Here is a 14,470-nt window from a genome sequence, read left to right on the forward strand (position 1 = left end):
AGGAGAATATTGCATACGAGTTGTAACCTGAGATGGAGGCTGACCATATATTTAACAATACGCAATAAATCCCAACCATGCTCGCCGCTCACAATCTAATCCGAGTTCACCGTGCGGGAGGTGAGCTAGAATTATATTGTTATATGATTTGATTTGGTTATATTATAGCATATTAAGCAAGAGGGCAAGGTGTACTCAAAAAATCCAAATGTATTGATTCTAAAAAAAAAAGAAAAAAACAAACGAAAATGTAAGGGCCAACAGGGACTAACACAGTGGCACGTATGTTTTGGTGCGGTCACTTTAAATGCAAATGAGACACTTGACACCCCGCATCCTCCGGCCCGCAAGGTGTGCGCCGTCTCCCTTTCCGGTTGGCCATATTTGTAGTTTTTTTTTTTAGTGCAGGAGGCGTTTACTTTTGGACTGATTTAAACGTGTCAACAGCAGAAGACTTGTCCATCCAACCATACATAACACGTACTAACAAACTAAATCCCCTCGAATGTTAATGAACACAAGCACAGCAGTCAAGTCGAGCAGTAAGATAACGCTAACGTTAGCGATAGGCTAACGAATGCATTTGACACATTGTTTTCTCCAAGAATAAAACAGCACCTTCAATGCAATTCATCGGATACAACCACTCCAGTGAAAACATGGAGCGCACAGCGCTTAAATCAACAAAAAGACTCATGCTAATGCTATGAAAACGAGGGCATCATTGACACACAATAATATGAAGCTCGTATGCTTACCGCCGGCCGCTTTACTGCCTCCGCCGTTTCAGGCAAGCAGGACCTGAACAATGAAATCAACCAGGCACGTCTTTGAGGGTCTGATGCTGAGTGGCGTGCATCATTGCATCCAACAACGGAACATTTCTCCACTTCTGCATCCTTGATGTCGTTTGGACAACAAAATTCTCTCCGAGTAAAAATAAGATGGCGGATTTGCGAAACCGTTTGGCCGCACCCATTACCCATTATGTTGTTTAGTAGCGCCACCGCCCCCAATGACCGTGACATGATAGATAAACCAAGGTAACAGATGAAAAGGGATCAAAGTAAACGGCGTAAAAAGTATACCCCAGAAGATGACAACGCCATCTCTACAACTTCGGGAGGGATACATTCAACTTTTCTACCGAGACTCCAAGTCCACAATAAAACGTATTTAAATGCTAGAAAAGTGGATTTTCTTTCCATGATATGAGACGGGGCTAGGCTCAACTCCTGTTATCCTATTCCATTTTCTTGTCAAATGTCAAGATATCCATCTCTTTTCCAGGTTCTTTGGCCGGCGTACTCGCCAATGTATCACTAACCAATCAACGGACTCCTTTTGGAGCAGAGTCGCAAAGGTAACCAATCAAAACCAAGAACCAGGGTACCCACAATGCAATACGCAGCATTTTTCCAGCCTCCAAATACAGTCACATATTAACACAACCGCAACCACTGTGAACTTTGTCATCTCCGTCTTAATATTAATAATACTACAAACACTTTTATACAATTTTAAATATGATTTACCAACTTTTGCCAAGACTGTGACACCGCCATAGAGAAACGTTTTACTACTGAACATAGAATAACTGCAACCCATTGAGCGTTAAAAAGGGCTTCAACAACGTCAGTGTTTCGGACGACGAGCTTAATTGGGAGTTGTCCGCGGAATCTAAATCAAGAGATTTCGGAAGCACAATTTTTGCTACTGGGAAAACTGGTAACCGATTGTTCCGGTGTCCCGCTTCATGGTGTCAAACGAATAATTCAAAACGGTCTTGCATGCCCGCAACGCTGCTGCGCTATGTCACATCAGTTACAGTCCCAATGATGGTCACGCGCACACATCTGGGTGTGGTGAAATTTGTCCTCTGCATTGAAGCCGTCCCCGTGTGATTTGGATCCATCCCCTGGGGGAGAGGGGGGCAGTGAGCAGCAGCGGGGCCGCCGCCGCCGCCGCGCTGGGGAATCATTTAAAAGTTAAGTCCCAATGATGGTCACGCGCACACATCTGGGTGTGATGAAATTTGTCCTCTGCATTGAACCCATCCCCGCGTGATTTGGATCCATCCCCTGGGAGAGAGGGGAGCAGCGGGGCCGCCGCGCTGGGGAATCATTTGGTGATCTAACCCCCCAATTCCAAGCCTTCATGCTGAGTGCCAAGCAGGGAGGCAATGGCTCCCATTTTTAGAGTCTTTGGTAGATAGTGAAAGAGAAGATCTCATCAAGATTGAAATGTGTTCATGTTTAGCACTGCAGACTTGAACAAAGCACGAGAATCCCTCATCTGAATTGAACATTCCTGAAGACGTTTGATGGCAGATATAAGACAAGAGAAACCAGTTCAATTAGAAATTTATTGAAGACAGAAGAATGAAAAACACATCAAAAAAAACACATGCAACAGATGTCAATTTCTCAATGATGTCCTTTAACATCAAGCTTAAATTTGTTGGCAAAAACCTTCGACACAACTTGAATAGGGAAGAAAAAGAAGCATTTTTGTCCGAACAAAATGATCCGCTTCGCCCACTTGACTGAGAACAAGTATGCCTTGCGATTTCTAAATCAAGTCCATACTGTCAATGCTCTAGCACATGTCTGTAAATAAACGGTCATGAAGCGACTGACTGCCTCCGGTTCGACTAGGAAAGTGGGTCCGGTATGGTTAGCATCAGTTCGTCCTGTTCTGCCGAGAACTCTGCTGATTTCCACTGACAGTCAATGAGAGCATCATACAGTTCTTCGCTATTCTGGAAGAACCTTTTGTTTGTTTCCACCACATCCAGCTCTGCTGATGGATCTGCAACACAGACACTTTCTGACTGAAACACACCACGACAGTCATTTGAGCGTGATGGATCTGAACAAACCTTCCAGTCCATCATCCTGAAGATCGATTTCCTGGAAAGAGGGAAAAAAAGCATTCAGTCAGAATTGCTATTTACAAAACAGGCACGTCGGATTCCAAAAACGGAAAGGAGAGCTTACCTGCGATTGGGCATACTGCGAGTAATCGTACTGCGGGTACGTGTAGCCGTACGTTGCTGCCGTCTGATCGTAGCCCCAGGAGGAGTAATAGTTAGGGTAGGCCTGCTGCTGGTACTGGCTGTACTGGTCGTACGGTGGCGTGTAGCCGGTGCCTGTCGGCCACGCTTTGGTCTCGGGCTGCATGGGTCTGTTCCTTAAACTGCAGGCACAGACGACCGCACGTGTCGGTAAATACGATTGGGGTACGAAATACTTGTTGACAAATGTCATTAGGGGCAGAAGGAGACCGACTCAAATGTGTTACATTTCTGCCAAGTTGGCAATCGTGTGGAGTGGTGACTGAACCATTTGGGAAAACCAATCCAATGACTTGAACTAATGCTGCGGATTAGATTGAGCAATTGGCGAAAAAATGCAAGACCATTTGCTCCGGTTGTTGGATGTCCGTTTTGCGTTCCATAACAACGCCATGCAAAAAGCATTGGGAAACAAACGTACTTGCTGGCTGCCAAGCTGAGTCGCAGGGGTTTACCCCCCAATCCCACAGCTCCTTGACACTCATCAAGCGCGCGTTTCTGCAAGCGCTCGTCGGGGAACTGGACAAAGCCGCAACCCCTAGAGCAAAACACGCAACGTCTCAATCTCCCTTTTCTTTTTTCTCTCTTTTTTTCGAACACACATTTGACATTTTGGACTGACTTGGAGTTTCCCATACTGTCCAGCACCACTTTTCCTCCCCGACAGGAAGGGAATCGATTGTAGAAGAACTCGTACAACATTCCATCGTCGACCTCCGGAGTGAGATCTCCCACAAACAAAGAATACATCTGACTACAAGAGATGAAACGGGATCAACGATGACGTGCCAACAACCAAATACATCTCAGCGATCGTAGGTAGGCCACTTGAAAATCTTCAGACTTACCCGGTTTCTTGTTTGCCAAAAGTGGCTCGGTTTAACTTGAATCTTGTAGGCTGCGGGGTGAAAAAGTTCAATGTGTTATCCGATCAGAAATCACGAGAAACTCGCCAACAATTCTTCATACCGGACTGGCTCCTGGTAGAGATTTCCCGTTTATTTTACGAAGACACCTTTCAGCTGTGGCCTCATCGGCCATTTCCACAAAACAATAACCCAATGCACTGCTGGATGGTGGCGCACTGTCAAAGGGCAAATTAGAGTCACAGGTCCAGGAACAAGAAGAACTAGACGAAGCTTAGACACTCACCCTGGAACTTTGCTGCGTATGATCCGAACACTGACGGCCTGCTCACCCATGGTAGAAAAGGCTCTGGTGATGAACTTCTCGTCCATATAAGCATCCAGCTACAGAGCAGCATAGAAACTAAATTCAGATAACGAGCAATTCAATGCTCAGGTCACATACAGTCAGTCATGTGTATCGGTGCGAGCTGCTGACGTTGGTGATGACGTGAATATAACGCGTGGAAAGTGCGAATTGTGAGTTGAAACAAACATGCAGAAAATTCACAACGCTATCGTATATACTTGATGAATTGACGACAGAAAGGGGTCAGGTGGGCAAAACACATCGTTTAAATGGCGCATAGTTAGCTGTTGCTAGCATGGTGCGCCCGCGTTTAGCTTAGCTAACGTGACCATCTGGCTGCATTTCAATATCTCCTCTAATACTTCCAAAGAAAGAAGAAGATATGAGCTTACATTCCCCATCCATAATGTACTCATGGTGTGGTCGACAATGCAGAATTTGGAACGGGAGTCTACAAGCCAAAGGAAGCTCGAAATAAACGTATTAGCGGCCACATGCTAACAAGAAGGCGCGCTAGCGCAGACGTGCTAGCATCGCCAGCAGAACGAGTCGACGTCAGTCAACGTGCCGGAAATGCCTGACTCGGCCCGCTCCTTCTTCTTCTTCTTCTTCTTCCTCTTCTTCTTTTGATCTGGCCTAACACACTTTGGTCGCGTAGTGCCACCTACTGTACAAAAACTACAAAAGCATTTGGCAGTCTGTGAAGACTTCCTTCCACCACTCGAGTTCATTTGAAAAGCGCTTTCGAAAAGTAGACTTTCAAAACACAAGACAATGCCACAATAGAAGTCCGTTCACAGTAGTTTATTGTCAAATATACAGTATTCAAACAAAGGGATGAAGGCTTAAATAGAGTTGACTGCTGAGGAAAATCACAAATTGGTCGACCTGGACCCAAAATACAATGTACCGTAAATACATAGTGAGATTCGTGACACCATCAAATGCCCGCAAATAACCAAGTTGACATTTTGAAATCACAAGCGTAACTGTTGACAAATTTGCAAATAATCATTTAGAACAGATGAGTTAGAGGTTAAATCACAACAATGATATTAATGCTGTACAGTATATGAAAATATTTATCACTTATTATAATGTGTATACGTGTGTATATATAGTATATACTATGTCAGCGTAATGACCACACAATACACATTAGGACTGTAAATAGAAACCCAAAGTCTTGGAAGGTCATCCATCAAATATGCATAATGTGTCAGTTGAAGCAACATCAAGTTGTGTGTGCAATTGAGTAGCTTTCTTGCAAACATGACAATGTGTCGTTTACAAATCCTGATCATTTCTGTCCAAACGTACAATAATTACCTTGGGCCAAAGAAAAAGAAAAAAAAATTCTCTTGAATTAGAACTACTAATAACTGAGGACAATATTTAGATGACTGCACAATATCCTTGTACCTCACTCCGAGAAATACATATCACGATGAATGGCTTAGTGATAAATGTAGCAGTCAACAAAAATTTGCATACATGGAAAAAACTGTTCAAAACTTCAGGAATATTGATACTATTTAATGTAATAATGCAACAATTACATACAAGTTGTTACTATCCAGTTATCTTAATTGTATATGTCAATTGGTCTTGGCAGCCATTGTGAGTAAGGAAGTTCAATCATACAAAAGTAGTCATTGTTGCGGTAAGGCTCGCTCGCTCGCTCGCTCGCTCCCTATTCCGTCACAAAATTGTACACCGAAAACGACAATGGAGACTAAAGAATCCTGACGTACACACAATAAAGAAGGCAACCGAAGAATACAGGAACGGTAGAAAGTTGACAGGACAACCAAAAGAGGAAAAGCTGTTGATCATGATCCAATCCTTTTGGAACAGCATGTTCCTGACTGATTTGTCTGTGTAACACACCACGAAACATCTTAAGCTCCTATCCCTATTGCGAGCGCTTTTGAAGGCAGCGAACGTTGCGTTGTCGTCAAGGAGTTGGTTAGTTTGTTCATCGGGTTTAGGCAAACGTCTGGTGATCATTTGCGAGCTCCCGGCTGAGAACGCAATAATCAATGCCTTTGAAAAGACTCAGCCCTCAAATATGGATGGACACATCAGATAGCATGTGAAGAGATAAATGTTGACAATACATCTTGCTCTGGTACTCAGAGTGATGATTGCGTACCCTGATATGCGCGCGCACACACACACGCGCACACACACACACACACAACTTGCTCAGTCCATCTTCTCTTTGTGAACAAGTTTAGGAGCATCCACAAAGTCTTGCCCATTAAAGAGGATGATGGTGGCTGTGATGGCGCTACAAGCGCCCCAAAACATCACATAAGCAAAAGTCTCTGTCCACGTGTCACCTGAAAGAAAGGAAACAAAGCCCGAAATACGATTGATTTAAACAACTGGCTAGAAAGAAGTGGATTCTTTCAAGAGAAAAGACACTTTGGGAGGAAAACACACTCACGTGTCTGGAATGTATTTTTTATATTCCAACATGTTTGCTCACTGTCAAACAGGAAATGCAACAAGCTCAAACTGACACAAGGGTGGGTGTGTCAGGTAATACTAAGTGCTAAATGGAATATCATACCAAGGCCTTCCTCAGAGAGGAAGAAAAGGGGGGAAAAAAGCCTTTTAGCTCATGTTGATGCTTATTAATTGATTCGTAGCATTGCCCCATGTTTCTTAACTAAACTCCCATGGCAAAGGGTTCTGAAGTGAGTGAGTTGAAATGAGTAGAGATGAAATGGAACTTACCAGCCATGAGAAAGCATACAATGCACATTGAGAATGCCACCAACATGACAATCGGTAGCTGTAAAACAAGATCAGAGGACGACATTGAAGTTCATTTGCTTACGCTGCAAAGTGACTAAAAAATAGTCCCGGACTCACGGTGAGGAACTTCCAGTCTTTCTGCACCCTGAGAGGACCGGGGCCGTCGGATTCATCGATGGCAAAATTGCCCAGGAACAAGTCGATTGAATCCTGAAAGCAAAGAAACGGTCCACTTTTTTTGCTTGAATGGCATAACGACACCAGCCGAGTCTTTCTGTGTATGGAACATACTTGTCGGAAGCCATCGGAGAAGTTGTTTTTGTAATAGCGGATCATTGAGTTCCAGCCATCCATCAACAATCCCCAATGGGTTCTTTTCCCTGTCCTGAGTCGGGAAAGAGGGAGAAAGGGAGAAGCTGCGACAATCATGTCAGGAACAAGTGTTAGTCATTTGATATGCGACTGTACCTTGTGAAGTCGGTTTTTAATGCACCGGTTCCGGCGTACTGTACGGCGCATGCGTTGGCATTGTCAGCCCATGCTGATTCCATTCGAAAGCGCACACACACACACATCACATGTGAGCGAGAGACAGAGAGAACAACGCTCACGTCACGTCACGTCACGTCACGTCACGTGCTAACAAAGTCGATACAAGTAGCGCATTACCATTTTTGTAGATCCTCTCAAAGTCAGCCTGTTCTTCAAGACGCTGTCCGACATTCAGAACCCCCATTCTCTGAAGGGAGACAAATCCCATAGGGATGGTAAAGCTCATGTATTGATTGGCCTTTTGTCTCAGCGTTTACCTGGAGCTGAGACTGCAAGGAGCGTCGTGCCAAAAGGCTCTGGATGACGTTGGTTCTGTCCAAGCAGTCCATACAGTTGCTGCGGAAGACGCCTTTCTGCTGGGCTAGTAGCTTTCCGTCCGGGTTCACCATGAAGTAACTGCGCAAAGGGAAAGGAGGAAGGCCTTTGCGCTCGAACCTTCAAGGCTTTCCTTCGGCCGCCGTGTGAAATAGCACCTGTATTCATCTTGCGTTTCGGCCACAGCTCCCACCAAGATCTGGAGACGATCCCATCTCATGTGGCTACACTCTTTGTGGAAGTCAAAGGCGATGTAACTGAGGATGAAAAACATTCACGGCACACTAATTGCAAAGAAAATAGAATACAGAAAGAGCACGTGTACGAGGCACCCTTTCCAACGGCTTTGGAAAAGTAATAGAAAGGAATGGAACGAGCGGCACTTACTTCAGCAATCCATTGTTGCTACTAGCCACCATCTTGGCAAATGCCTGTTCAAGTGGCTTTTCGGAGCCTTTCTGATTGACCTGGAAAACAACATCAAAAGAGCACTTGGAAATGGAGATAGATACATAGTATTGCGAAAGCTTTCCAATCCTAGACCGCATGTGATGAAACCTCATCTGAGCAGAGCTGCCTCAAATGATTGGGCCCCATTTCATTGGGGACTTACCAGGTTAAGAAGTGTTTGTTTGCCATAGATTAGAAGCTGAGAGTCAAAATGCCTCTGGAAACCATCCAACTGAAAGACATTTTCAAGCGCTTACTATGGAGTTGTGGCCATTGAAAGGGCAACTGAAGACTTGTCCTTACGTGACTGCTGGTTTTGCTGATAATGGGTTTGGGCTTGTATTTCAGGTTGGGCCTCTGACTCCAGTAAAAAGGCATCGAGCCTCTCGTCTGCGGGACGGAAAAAGTATTTGACCGCTTGCAGACGGGCGGGCGGGCGGTCTGGCTGGCTGGCTGTTATCACAGTTGTTGTCACACTTGCCTGCACAAAGGAAGCTTTGGCTCCTTCGTATAATACCATCTGTTCCGTTTCAACAAAGTTAGCAGCGTGGCCCTCCGAATCAATGCCTGGGGAGTGGAGCACAGACTTGGCATATTCTCTACTACGCTGTGTCAAAAACATTTCAACTGGAAGCGATTCAAAGAAACGGGCAGAAAATGGCTCTTGGCTACGATGTCGGACACAGTTCCCTGGATCCGTCCGTTCCTTGCGCCAAAATCAAACGATGAATTAGAAAAGAAAATCTCACCTATGGGAACCAATTCAACGATTGCTCGACTTTGAGCCTCATTGTGCAAGCCTGAAAGTAATATGCGCGTGCGGCGCTGCAGACTTTTGTTACCTACCTCTGACATAGTATCTGACACCAGCTCGGAAGCAGCTTCTGCGGGATATGAGGATCCACTCAAAGATCTTCCCGTTGATGCGACACGGTTTCATGACAATGACTGGACAAATAGATAGATCAAGGAAACTAGTCTGCTACAAGTAGAAGAATCTCTTCATTTGCTTGGACATCAGCTGTTTGAATTTGTTTCCCACGAGCACAAAAAAGGATACAGCCATGTAGAACGGGGAGCGCAAACCGGTGGAGCTACGGGAAGGTAGATGGCAAGTTAGGCCGGATTAGAAAAATACACAGCCGGCCGGAAGTGAAAGGGTCACGTTACCTCTGGCTCGGCCGCGAGCTCTCGAAGGAGATTTGCATTCCACACAAACCTCTGATCTGCCTGAAACACGCACACGTATCGTTATCACTTCTCGTTTGTGAGCCGTCAATTGACAAGGTTAGATTGGACTAACAAGGCTTCTTCCCATTTGCATGTGGTTAGGGCGGCCAGGAGGGAGATGGGAGGCGGATTGCTCGCTGGCCGGCCTGCTGGGTGGCTGCCCTGCCGGCTGGCCAGCAGGCCGGCCAATGCTGCCTGACCTGCTGCCTCACTTACTCACTCGCTCGCTCACTCACCCTCTCAAGCAAGCTCATCTCCTGGAAGTCGGGGCTGGTATTGGCCAGCCGCTGAAGGGTGTGGCTCAGGTCATAATCCGTGCAAAAGTAGAAACCGTCTGTCATCAGCACATTCTTTAGCATGGACAGGAAGGTCTTGTTCTCTTGAGACTAGGAAAATGAGAGGAAAACAACAGGCTTAGCAGAGGCAGGCTGAAGTGGATCACACCAATGTTGAACTCAATTGGTAGCCATTGGAAAGGATGGAGATAATAAACGGACGGAAAATGTTGTCCTTGGTGTATTTCGACCGAAGCATGCAGAGACTTTCTATTCAGACATTTTAGGTTTTCATTTGGTCTCAGAGTTGACCATTTTCAACACAACTCGTGCGTGTTAAGGTTTCGGGCTTTGTGCGTCTCTCTTGGGATAATGGGATAAGAGTGCCGAGCCAATTTGCACGGCAGTGAAACCTGATGTGAACTGCCAACATTTCCCAGGATCCAAAACACAAATATAGGTGCAGTACAGGTAACGCGACCTAAAATACTTTGTTTGAGATAAAAGAACCAGTGAAGTAGTACATGTTCTCCACGGCAGCTGTAGTGCCACGAGGACCTTTGAAGGTTAGTTTTGCAAAAGTGCCTAAGATCAGGACGGTTCCAAATTACAAGCGACAACTTTTCCCCGCTGCTCTTATACCTGGATCTCTGACAGATGCAAAATTGTCTTCTTGTAAGAGATGATATCAAAATCCACAGCTTTCCACACTGCATGACCCATGAGGCAGCCCACATTTCTCTTCCTAGTGATGACGATGAGGTACATCCCTACAGAAAGACAGTCAGTCAGTCAGTGCAAGATCTGCAATCCACTCAAAGACGTATGCTTTCATGAAAGACAGGAGCTACCAGCAACCAGGCGAATGGTTCCCATGATGCCGCAAATTGGCCTGGTCACCGCTGAGGCAGGGATATCCTTTTTACCTGTCAATTCAAAACAGAGGAGTGCCAAAAGGATCAATGTCACCTGTCAAGTCAACATGAAGTCGTTAGACAACATCAGAATAGCACCGAAATGCCACTCAACGGTCTGGAAGAGTCGTCGGTCTTACTTGTAAGGGTCATCTCGTTTGACACCCTGTCGATAGTCAGGACGGCATCGGCCCCTTCGTCGCAGGCTTCAATGAAAAACTTTTCTGGGGTGGTGTGTCTGACAAGAGATGGACTGGTTACAATAGTACGTCAAAGACACAGTAGCTGGCAGCTGCTGCCTCAATGATGCAAATAAAGAGCCATGGGAACTTCCATCCTATCCTATACGGCTTATGATCATTAGGGCGCCGATGCCGAAGCTCGGAATTCAATCTCACAGGAACTGAGTAGTGATGAGAAGCAGATGAAGATTCCTGCGTGACCTGATGTTTAGCCACAGCGTCAAATAGAACTGAAGCCATGGGACCAAACAGTGCTCAAGTGAGAGAGCTGCACAAACAACCTATTGTTGCCCTTTCATAATCCAAACTCCACTAACCGCATGTTCCTTGGGTCGCACCAAAGTTTGCTCAAAAAGCAGGAGACTTGCTTCTGGTCTTTTCATTCAATATATGTTTAGACAAATGCTCATTTCTAAGCAAAGAATACATTGGAACTACGTTTCAACTAGTCTTAACTAAATCATGGAGCCATGACATCATGACATAGCAAGATTTCAAACAGAAGTTTCAAGTGGTCAAGATTGCTTTCCTGGAATGTTACGAAAGAAAGGCAGGTTTGGCATTCCACACAGGAATACTTCCTTCCTTCCTTCCTTCCTTCCTTCCTTCCTTCCTTCCTTCCTTCCTTCCTTCCATGTCGCTTTTATTTTATTTGCGAGCTACCGGAAAATAAACTGCCTCAGTCGACGAAAATGGTTGTAGCTACAGAGAGACAAAACACTTTGAGGTTTTGCCTTGGCGCGGATAATTGATTTATTTTAATGATGGATAATGAGTTTCAACTTCAGTACTTCCGGGTCCAACAAGAGTACTCAGTGAACTTTAGCTGTCCTGGCACCTCGTTAGCAACAGCTTAATTTCCTCCCAGGTTGTAGCTACTCTCTTCTTGTGGCTACCTTACTGGCTACTATTTGGTCGAGATAGGGCCTTTTAAAAAGGAAACGGTGTCAATGAATGTACTTACAAATTGTATCGCTCGTAGGCGGTCGCCATCTTCGCTCCGTCGACCTAACCAAGCGCCCCAAAAGTGACAGCCAGCCAGGCAGCGTCTGAGCTTGTGTTGCCAGCACCAATATATTGAACACGGAACAAAGCTTCGTGCCTCAATTGCTGTTTGTCAACGTCATCTGGCAACCACGAAAGGCGTGGCTATAGCATATAACCCCGCCTTAAAAGCGCAAATTAAATGTGCCTGACCTGTATGCGGCTCCATGGATTTTGAATTTGTACTTTAGTAGCTTTACAATATTTTCATTGACATGAAATCACCACTAAAATTATTTAAAGAATGAACATTTCTTCTCTCCTCTACGAAAAAAGAACTGACGAACTCAGTAAAGGTAATTTACCTCGAATCATGTCAAATAAGTGCACGTTTTTTCCTCTCCACGCTATAAATGTGCCTACATTGTCTTTGGTAAGCGAGTTTCTGTCAGGCACTGATGTCGCCACCTATCGCAAGCTGGGAAGGGCCCAGCTTTATAAAGCATCGAAAGCCAACGTTCCTCCCTTTTCTTCCTGGTGGTGGTGGTGGTGGTGGTAGGCTGAACGCGGCATACGCAGAACCGGCAGTTCACCCTTTGACACGAATGTAGTGCTTTAATGAAAGAGCAACAATGAATGGTAATTATCGTTGATCATGCATTAGACAAAGTGCGAGTCCGCGTGCCCTCAATGTCCTGTGTGGGAAGCACGTGGCGCCAAGGAAGTGTTGCGTTGATCCTTTCTTTTTTCCATTTCAGAAATGATTCATCAAGATGTCCTTATGACTTTCATCTTGTCTATTGAAGTCGTAGAATTCCAAATCGGAGATGGATGACAAAAGTGAGTGAAATGTTGCTTACTGCGTGCAGCCTTGAAGTTTGTAGGAAGGTTGTTTCTTGCTTTTCTATTTCGAAATGTCAATGCCCAAATGCTTTTTCTGCTCAACCAGGCTTACTCTGCAGGAATGTTGGCAGGCCTGTAACGTTAATGGTAAGTGTTGGTTGATATTCCCGGAGTTTCATGCATTCTAGTGCTGCAATGATGATTCACTAGACTAGAGTCTCTGAGTTTTCAATGATGCTCTTCACAGTGCACTGACCATGCATGTAGTTTGCTCTGCAGAATTTGTGTCGATGCCCAGATGGAACTTAATTCTACTCTCCTTTCTTTCTTCATGCATCACAGACCTGCACCTGAGTACTGTGCGATCCAAACTCGGCATTATGGATACACTGGGGTGACAGCAGGGCAACGACCTTGACGCATCCTTTGTGTCCATTGCAGAGATTGGCAACGTCCGTCCGTCCAGATTGAATCCACTGTATGACGCGTTTCCGGTGAGTATTGCTTAACGGTGCTTGCGACTGATCCAAGTCCTGCAATGATGATTCATTAGACTAGAGTCTCTGATTTTTCCAGATGAAGTTCATTTACAGTGCTCTGAGCATGCCTGCTTTAATTTGTGACGATTTTTGAGGTGGAAAGTATTTGAACTCTCCTTTTGTTCTTCAGCCTTCCAAACGGCAGGTTCCTCCAAGGTACGTCGAAACCAAATCATGTTCCTAGTCTAAATGTGGACTAATGACTTTGTAAAGCTAGTTTCTGATCATCCTGATGGACAGGGATCACTTGATGCATGGGCTATTCATTTCCAAAATGGTGTCTTGACATTTGCTGTGGAATTTTGTCACATGGTTGCGCCGGTGCCATTTTGTCTTGTAGCTCCCGGCACGTATCGGAAGGAAGGATACCTACCGCATCTTTGACTTGTAAGTACAGTCGTTAATGTTTGTGCTTGCATAGTGTGAAAACATACATACATGCTGTATTAATGGACAAAGTATTCCATGGTCTGTTTGGTCGATGATGATTCCTGTTCATTCGGTTCTACTGATTTAAAGCTGAAGTTTACCCGCAGCGTACTGAGACACTCTGACCATTGAAAAACGTTTTGCTTGAGCCCACAAACTCCACTTTTACCAAAGGTGATGTAAACCTATTGTTTTATATCCAGCTGATTGCGAGGCGCTCGACACGATTGCGTTGGACTACAGTTGATTTGGAAAGGTTGGTGTCAATTTGATGTTCATTATTCTGCGCTCATTGGCTGAAATTTTAAATTCTCTTGCAGGTGCTGAAGCAGAGGTGTCCAAGTGGCCATTTTGTCTACTGTTGAATGCATCCTGTAATCAATAAAAATGAACGAATCTGACGTGTGTGCTGATTTAAACTTGTAATGAGTTATATTTGAATATTGTTCATATCACAAACGCAGAATTGCTCGAAATCCAGAGGAGGCAAGTAGTGATTTGTAATCTATGAATCATTAGGGCGCTCCATGCTCACAAAAGTCAAATAAACTCGTTTTGAGGCTTCTAAATGCCAAAACGGTTCTTTGGCAATTTACAAGTGATAGCAAGTAAACCAATGCACTTTTTTGTTCCAGTACTC

The 14,470-nt window shown here is 44.9% G+C and overlaps 2 protein-coding genes and 2 non-coding genes across 7 annotated transcripts; 2 read left to right on the top strand and 2 right to left on the bottom strand.

Moving 5' to 3' along the window:
• The first annotated feature begins 1,616 nt into the window (after positions 1–1,616).
• On the top strand, positions 1,617–1,752 carry LOC133145034 (U11 spliceosomal RNA). Its single transcript, XR_009710808.1, has one exon. It is a non-coding gene; the product is annotated as a U11 spliceosomal RNA (small nuclear RNA).
• Positions 1,753–2,351: 599 nt separating this feature from the next.
• Positions 2,352–4,891, bottom strand: LOC133144063 (tRNA selenocysteine 1-associated protein 1-like). 4 transcript variants are annotated; one of them, XM_061266449.1, is made up of 9 exons: positions 4,684–4,889; positions 4,229–4,345; positions 4,046–4,160; positions 3,925–3,974; positions 3,699–3,830; positions 3,498–3,614; positions 3,000–3,198; positions 2,882–2,912; positions 2,352–2,811 (listed from the first exon to the last, which is right to left on the bottom strand). In XM_061266449.1, exons 2-9 carry the CDS (start codon positions 4,312–4,314, stop codon positions 2,654–2,656), a joined length of 888 nt encoding a protein of 295 aa, XP_061122433.1. In that variant the 5' UTR covers positions 4,315–4,345; positions 4,684–4,889; the 3' UTR covers positions 2,352–2,653. The 4 variants fall into 4 exon arrangements, with proteins under 4 accessions (XP_061122433.1, XP_061122432.1, XP_061122434.1 ...); XM_061266448.1 differs by having other exon boundaries at positions 4,229–4,326; positions 4,684–4,888; XM_061266450.1 differs by lacking the exon at positions 3,498–3,614 and having other exon boundaries at positions 4,229–4,326; positions 4,684–4,891.
• A 189-nt stretch (positions 4,892–5,080) lies between these two features.
• Positions 5,081–12,161, bottom strand: sacm1la (SAC1 like phosphatidylinositide phosphatase a). The gene is made up of 20 exons (XM_061266447.1): positions 12,000–12,161; positions 10,934–11,031; positions 10,731–10,805; positions 10,522–10,649; positions 9,841–9,990; positions 9,545–9,604; positions 9,435–9,468; positions 9,221–9,322; positions 8,856–8,941; positions 8,678–8,764; positions 8,538–8,606; positions 8,312–8,391; positions 8,083–8,181; positions 7,867–8,005; positions 7,727–7,796; positions 7,526–7,598; positions 7,349–7,442; positions 7,175–7,267; positions 7,037–7,094; positions 5,081–6,636 (listed from the first exon to the last, which is right to left on the bottom strand). Exons 1-20 carry the CDS (start codon positions 12,026–12,028, stop codon positions 6,500–6,502), a joined length of 1,761 nt encoding a protein of 586 aa, XP_061122431.1. The 5' UTR covers positions 12,029–12,161; the 3' UTR covers positions 5,081–6,499.
• A 1,235-nt stretch (positions 12,162–13,396) lies between these two features.
• Positions 13,397–13,466, top strand: LOC133145033 (small nucleolar RNA SNORD52). The gene has a single exon (XR_009710807.1). It is a non-coding gene; the product is annotated as a small nucleolar RNA SNORD52 (small nucleolar RNA).
• The last annotated feature ends 1,004 nt before the right edge of the window (positions 13,467–14,470 follow it).

The sequence above is a fragment of the Syngnathus typhle genome, linkage group LG20, assembly GCF_033458585.1.
Source record: "Syngnathus typhle isolate RoL2023-S1 ecotype Sweden linkage group LG20, RoL_Styp_1.0, whole genome shotgun sequence".
NCBI lineage: Eukaryota > Metazoa > Chordata > Actinopteri > Syngnathiformes > Syngnathidae > Syngnathus > Syngnathus typhle.